Raw genomic sequence first — 6,982 nt, 5'->3', positions numbered from 1 at the left:
GTTGGAACAGAAATCAGATTTACCTAATTTCTAGGGATTTTAGTGAACTCTTCAATCTAATTCAGGGCATATTTTAAAACAAACCTTGAGCGAAGGAAAAACAATAAAACTAGTATAACCGTAAATTGTCAATTTTTACAGAAAATAAAGGATATTTACCAATAATGTGTTAATTTGTTTTATGGTTGGCCTGTACTTGTAGAATCTTAAATATAGTGATAAAGTAAAATGAAAATCCATTTGGAGGCAAACCAATTTTAATTGTTTTTATTATTAACTTTTTTACATTTTAATCCCCTCATAGTAGCTTACTTCTTTGCCTTATTTACAAGACACAGGTTTATCCAGTTGTTGAAAACAGATGTAGGGGATGTTCTAATTGTTCCCAAACCTCCCTTGGGATTTCTGAAGGCAATAACTAAAAATGCAAAACCTTGTGGAGGATATACCTGTTTAGTTTTGAAAATTATACTGAATTTTTGGCATTTATTAATATCACAATGCTTGTTGCAGTAGATATACATTGACTAGTTTAGCCAGCTGTAGAAAACTTGTAGGAGTGTAAACTGTACGCGATAAAACTATCTTCACTCCTACAAGTTCGGTACACATTTTGTACCACAGTCTTAACCCATCAAATTTTTATAATATTACTTGGTAATTTCACAATGCTTAATACGCAGTCAGTCAAGAATGAATTATTGTTATCTGAGATTTAACTGAGAATACGCCTGAGACTGCAAGGTGCGCACTGTCTCTCCCCCTTAGCCGTAAAAAAACAAAATGAAATATAATCGATTTCGTTTAAGGATAATGAATAAAAAACTAATAAATAATATTTACCGCGGCCTAAGTAAATACAATGGGCACACCATGTATGTTAATAACATCGGATAACTTCCATAGCGGCCAGTGTTAGTTGAGACCAGATTCTACGCAGAGCAATATGCAGACGAATTTTCAGTTATTTGGAATTGGGTTCTCGCCAGTACTTGCTCTTGAGTAAGTACTGCTTGGACAGTCCCGAACGATCCGAAAACTGGTTATCGAGACCGAATAGTTTGCGTCCGAACTGTCCGAGAATTCTATATCCGGCGAATAGTCTGCGTCGGGACAGTCCGAACGGTTCAGGACTGGCGAATAGTTTTCACCTATTATGTTTTCAAACTACTAAAGGCTCAAGCTCGATGTTTCGACGCACAATTTATTTATCAAATAGCCCAATTAGTGTTTTCGAGCTCCATTCCGGCATCACTGGCACACCTGGAAGACAGTCGGAGGCGGTCAGGCAGCCCTGAGCCCGGTAATCCAGACGGGGCTAGGCCGCGCTAGCTTCTAACGCTTTTTTTGCCAAAATAAATTTCGAATGTGGGCTTAGGGCTAATCAACATCGCGAATTGGAAGGAGATCGAGCTCATCCTCAGATACGAATACAGTATTCTCGGGCTCACCTCAGATATGAAAACTACCAAAATCAGTCTCGAGCTCGGGCTCAAGTATCGAGCTCAAGATTGAGCTCTTAGTACGTTAATTTTTAATACGGGCTCGGGCTCAAACTCCAAATAATGTGAATCATGAAATGGGTTCAAGCTCGAGCTCGAAGTAATTTGTATTTTTACAGGGGCTCAAGCTCGGGCTCACTAGTTACAATACGCGTTCCACAATACCTCAGCTCGGACTCGGTTTTAACGTGAAAACCTATCGGTCTCGTCTCAAGCTCATAATATTTATTTAAAATACCTGATCTCGGTTTGAAATTGAGCTTAAAGTCTTCCTTATTGCGAAGCGCAGTTGGGGCGACAGGGGTAGGCTATAGCCTACTTTCATTTTACTAAGGGGTCTACAAATCAATTTTAGGCAACCTCGGAAGAGTATATTAAAGTTAATTTGTGGGGTCGTAAAAAATTCCATTTTTTTTCTGTTAAATTTACAAATCTTTAAATAATTCCTACCTTTAAGAAAAAAAAAATTGGTCTACGCATCTCAAAATCTCTTTTTCCCGGCCTGAAACAGGCAAGTGGCTCCAAAATAAACCTGTCGTTGCAGCAGCGCGAAAAATTCAGGATTTCTCACAAGGAGACTACCCGAGGTGGTTATCACCGATTTTGTTGAAACTCGGGGGTTAGGTAGACATTATGGTAGTATGAAAATTGCCAAAGGGAAAAGTTGCAATTGGTTTGAGTTTTCCCATGCAACGAAAAATGTTTTTGATCTCTCAAATAAAAATCTCCATTTTAAAAAAATGGGATTTTCTCGGTTTCACAGGGTACTTAAAAAAATTAAATTTTCAAAACTTACCCAAAAAGATGAATTTGACCAATTGATCAATTTTTGTTAAATTTTTACAAAATTTGGATAACCGAGAAAATCCCATGCTTTTTAAATGGAGAGGTCAAAAACATTTTCGGTTGACATGGAAAAACTAAAGCCCATTGCAACTGTTCCCTTTGGCAATTTTCATACTACCATAAGGTCTACCTAACCCCCGCGTTTCAACAAAATCGGTGATAACCACCTCGGGTAGTCTCCTTGTCAGTTCACTGGTGAAGATAAATACTTAATCCACTCCAATTTACGTTGACAAATATGACCCAATACGACAAGTTGACGAGGCGCCACTGCAATTATACGGCAGTTATCTAGTCATAGTACGTAGGCTTTGGAAGTGCCAAGCAATCGGACCTGATCGAACCCAGGGGCGTAGCGAAGCACTTACAAGGAGAGTACCCGAGGTGTTTATTGCCGATTTTGTTCAAAGTCGGGCGTAATGTAGACCTATATACCTATATGAGATATGAAATTTCCCAAAGGGAGACGTTGCACTACCCATTCGTTTTGCTATAGCAACCGAAAATGTTTTTGATCACTTAAAACAATAAAATCTCCATTAAAAAAAGCATGGGATTTTCTCGGTTTCACAGGGTCCTAGCTACGAAAATTTTGAAAAAAATTTAAAATCACGAAATGTGTAATTTGGACCACATTTAGGTAAATTTCATCAAGTTTGGGTAAATTGAAACATTTTTAGGGTAAATTTGTAACAAAGTTTGGGTAAAATAAGAGAAAAATCTTATTTTGGTTGTAAGTGGTCAAAAACATTTTCGGTTGCCATGGCAAATCTAATGGGTAGTGCAACGTCTCCTTTTGGGAAATTTCATATCTCATATAGGTCCACATTACGGCCGACTTTGAACTAAATCGGCTATAAACACCTCGGGTACTCTCCTTGTTAGTGGGGGGGAGATCATTTTTGCCAACTAAAAGTCTAAAAATTGCCAACTTCTAGCCCTCCACTTATCACCTAGAATACCATTAGGCTCGTGCGACTACTTTCAAATTAATTAATATTTCTATTGTTTTAATAGCCAGTCTTAAACCCATTTCAAGCCATTGAATTTAGTCTCTAGTATGATCGTATGTGTCTTATATGTAGTCGAAGTAGCCGTACACGGTAGGCCTACATCTACTATCTAATGGGCTTAAATTTACTTTGCTTTGCTTTGAAAACCGTTTCAACGATGGCACAACTTTGTCTATGGAAATGAAATAAAAAACAGCGTTAGGAATTTAGGAATAGAGTTGGAAAAAGGCTAAATATATGTTGGGATTTCGGGACCAATGCATATGGAGGAGCGACGCAAAAATTTATATTATATCGTTTAAAATATATTTTAACGAATTGGAGTTTCTTTAAATAACAACGCAAATATCATATTACTTCGAAATATAGAAATTCTAAGTTTGCCAACTTTAAGATTGAAATGCCTAGTTTGCCAACTCTTTAGAAAAAAGTTTGCTGGGGGCGGCTCCCCCCCCTGCGCCCCTTTGTCTTCGCCCCTGATCGAACCCACTTCTTACAACGATAGTTATTGAACCATCGAGGTACTAAGCTAGAGCCGTCACTTGCTTTAAGAAAAGCCGTGCTAGCATTTGCCGGAAATTATATAGTTTGTTTGTAAGTGATATAGATTTAATACTTTCAGTTTTAATTGTGTGAAATTTATTTTATTATTAACTTTGTACAAAGTTACTTTACTTTGGAACAATCAACTTTAGGGTAAGCGACGGTCGAAGCGATGCCACACATATTATTATTATTACGTTTCATTCGTATGTATCCTTTATCTCCCCAATTAGGTCCCCAGCTGCAAAACGCCAAGATTTAGAGCCATAGAAATCAATAAAACTTTGTATCTACAAAGAAACGAACCTGTTTTTGACAATCCAAAAGTCGTTACCGCCCCAGGACCCGTAGCCAGTCACGAGAACCGCGTGGTTTCTTTGATCAGGGGGACAGTTGGAAGACTCAAATATTCCGCTCCTGCTCAGAAAGCGCAAAGTTCAGTAAATCTAAGCAAAGATTTACCAGAATATTATTACTTATAGTTCATAAGATCTTGGTTGACGTGAATTCCCACTGAAAGTGGTCCTCTATTGAAAGCGTTGAGCATCGCATTTTCGTCACCTTGTGGTCCAACCACGACTGTTTCAACAATTGGCATGTAGAGATCATTACCAGAAATTGATGGGCATGATAATTCCTGAAATTCAAAGTATATACGCTCAGTATAGCAGATAATAATCGGCTAGGCTAATACCCAAGGTACAACCTTAGGCCTAAGTCATCAAGCGACTTTTAAAGCCATTAATTCAGGTGGCCGGGTTACGATGCGTAGGAGGGTGGTGGCAAGCCCTTCATGCCACGCGAGCCGACAGCTCCCTACACTAACTATTAACGTTAACCTCAACAAGTTTTTTTACCTTTGCTTGGTACGGATACTTGGATTCAAGTGGGATACCACGATTGTTCTTGACGAAATCCATGGCCGAAATCGGAGATCCCCCGTGGCAACTCCAGCTACCTACATCGAAAATTTGTAATCGTCAATAATACATAAGCAATTGCAAAATTAAAAATAAAAGTCAAATGTATTTACCGTAATTGCCTTTCCCATATGTACAGTCCATCAGATATTGCGTACTCAAATCCCGAGTCGGCTTTTTACAAGTATAAAACTGGCCTTCGAGAGCGCCGGCCAGTGAAAAACTCCAACAAGAGCCGCATTGGCCTTGATCTTTTACGCTGGTGACGCGTTTACTGTCGCCATTCCAATCGCAGTGCCAATAACCGTCTTTTAAATGAATTTTCGGAGCGGAGCGAGTGGATGGCATTTTAGAGAAATCGGTTCGATTGATTCCTTCGAAGAAATTTGGCGTGCTCGCTACTAGAATGGTTCTTTGGAACTCTTCATAAGACTAAATTGTCAAAAAAAAACGAACGCGTAAATAAAAAATCTGTAAGTCGCGTGTTCCAGGGTAGTGACCTTATCGGCGTGAGGATGGTCCACGGTCTTCTGGTAGGAGACTAGGCCCATATCAAATTTGGCATTGTGCTCCATCACGTCTCGCACGTGGTTCACGAAGTGTCCCTTGCTTCTCTGCTCCTCCTCGGCACTCTCGTAGTCCTTGCCGTGTTTGGTCTGTAATCGTTGTAACATGCGATCAATCGTAAAGTTCTACGTCTAAGACCCGAGAAAACGTGATTAGATATTTACTTTAAATTTTTCCCAGTGCTCGTCGAAAGTTGAGCTGTCGGCAAGTGCATTCTGAAGAGCCACGCTGCCCAAGAGGACGGCGAACCATAAGCTGTTCATCTATAAAGGATAATGTAAGAATCGGCTTCCTCGTGAAAAGTACTGGTAGGAAATCAGCTAGTTACGAGTCGAGTACGATTATTCCACTCTCTCTGAAATCATATTTATACCAACTATATGCAACAAAAACGTCAAAAATCACCGATATTAATTGTCTAGCTTTCGTAATAATAAGTAATAAATAATATCTGATATTTGTCAATTTGGCATTTACACGTCGCCAATAATATGATTGACCGACGTTTTAACAAATTTTTTGGTAGGATTTAAAGCTAAGCTAAAGACTAGTAATTAATGATACTTACGACGTTAGTGTCCTTTGTATCGAAAACACCTGGTCAAGAAATGTCCATGGAAATTGAACATTAATATATCTTCAGTCTTTTGTCGTTTACTTCGCTTTTCATTTCTTAACCTACCTACTGTCTCATCGTAATTCCTATTTTGCGATACCGAACTGTTTTACTCTTAAAATAGATTTTGTTTGTTTTTAATGACCAATTATTTCAGTGACGAAATGTCCGATTTCCAGCATACCAATTCCATTAAAGGTTTTCGAGGATGCTCTACAACTTGCTTATTGAAACTTTTCGTCTACCACGTAGCGTTCAAAAACTAACATGTCTAAAACCGTGAAAATTTTCACGACTTCTCTGAAATTTACAAATAACAACGATCTCCCCCGAGATAGTACATACTGAAAATTTCACATTTCTAGAAAGTATAGTTTTTAGAAAAATGCCTGGGCCGATCAAACGAAGACACCCTGTATAAGAAAAATGAAACCAATTCTATTAAACATTTTGGATAAAATTAAGGAACGTTTTAACTTGAAAATTAAAATCAATTTATTTTTTTGTGTAACAATCTATTTAAATATTTTCAGCATAATCATATTAATTGAAATTTATTTGTATTCACCCGAATTAGCTCGATTTTACCCAATTTAATAAACTTTATCCAATTTCGTGAAATTTACATAAATTAATTTGCAGTCACTCAACTTTACCTAATATATCATCATGAAACTCGCATATATTTAACCAATATTACTCAATATTTACCCAATTTAATTGATTTGTCAAATTTAGTAGAATTTACCTCCTATTGCCACCTGCTTAAAGGCATTAAAAGTCTCTAGATGACTGGAGGCTAAGGTACATATTAGCCTAGCTAATTATTATTACTATCAGGATTTGGATTAAGTTTATTTGAATGTCATTTATGGACTTAAGAACATTAAAGTTTGCAAATTTTTTATTTTGTATAAATTTATAGTTTATCTGTGATTTTCGTTCATATTGTGTTGTCAAAAACATTTTTGGGGT

The 6,982-nt window shown here is 37.6% G+C and overlaps 1 protein-coding gene and 1 long non-coding RNA gene across 2 annotated transcripts; both read right to left on the bottom strand.

Annotated features, from left to right (window-relative positions):
* Positions 1-239: 239 nt before the first annotated feature.
* Positions 240-932, bottom strand: LOC149948318 (uncharacterized). The gene is made up of 2 exons (XR_016480727.1): positions 844-932; positions 240-763 (listed from the first exon to the last, which is right to left on the bottom strand). It is a non-coding gene; the product is annotated as an uncharacterized LOC149948318 (long non-coding RNA).
* Positions 933-3,983: 3,051 nt separating this feature from the next.
* Positions 3,984-5,739, bottom strand: LOC149948317 (procathepsin L-like). Its single transcript, XM_090171806.1, has 7 exons — positions 5,556-5,739; positions 5,325-5,480; positions 4,938-5,256; positions 4,762-4,862; positions 4,381-4,541; positions 4,211-4,321; positions 3,984-4,145 (listed from the first exon to the last, which is right to left on the bottom strand). Exons 1-7 carry the CDS (start codon positions 5,652-5,654, stop codon positions 4,028-4,030), a joined length of 1,065 nt encoding a protein of 354 aa, XP_090027932.1. The 5' UTR covers positions 5,655-5,739; the 3' UTR covers positions 3,984-4,027.
* Between the last annotated feature and the right edge of the window lie 1,243 nt (positions 5,740-6,982).

The sequence above is a fragment of the Leiobunum rupestre genome, chromosome 4, assembly GCF_980474605.1.
Source record: "Leiobunum rupestre chromosome 4, qqLeiRupe1.1.hap1, whole genome shotgun sequence".
NCBI lineage: Eukaryota > Metazoa > Arthropoda > Arachnida > Opiliones > Sclerosomatidae > Leiobunum > Leiobunum rupestre.
This window is presented reverse-complemented; position numbering and strand designations above follow the sequence as displayed.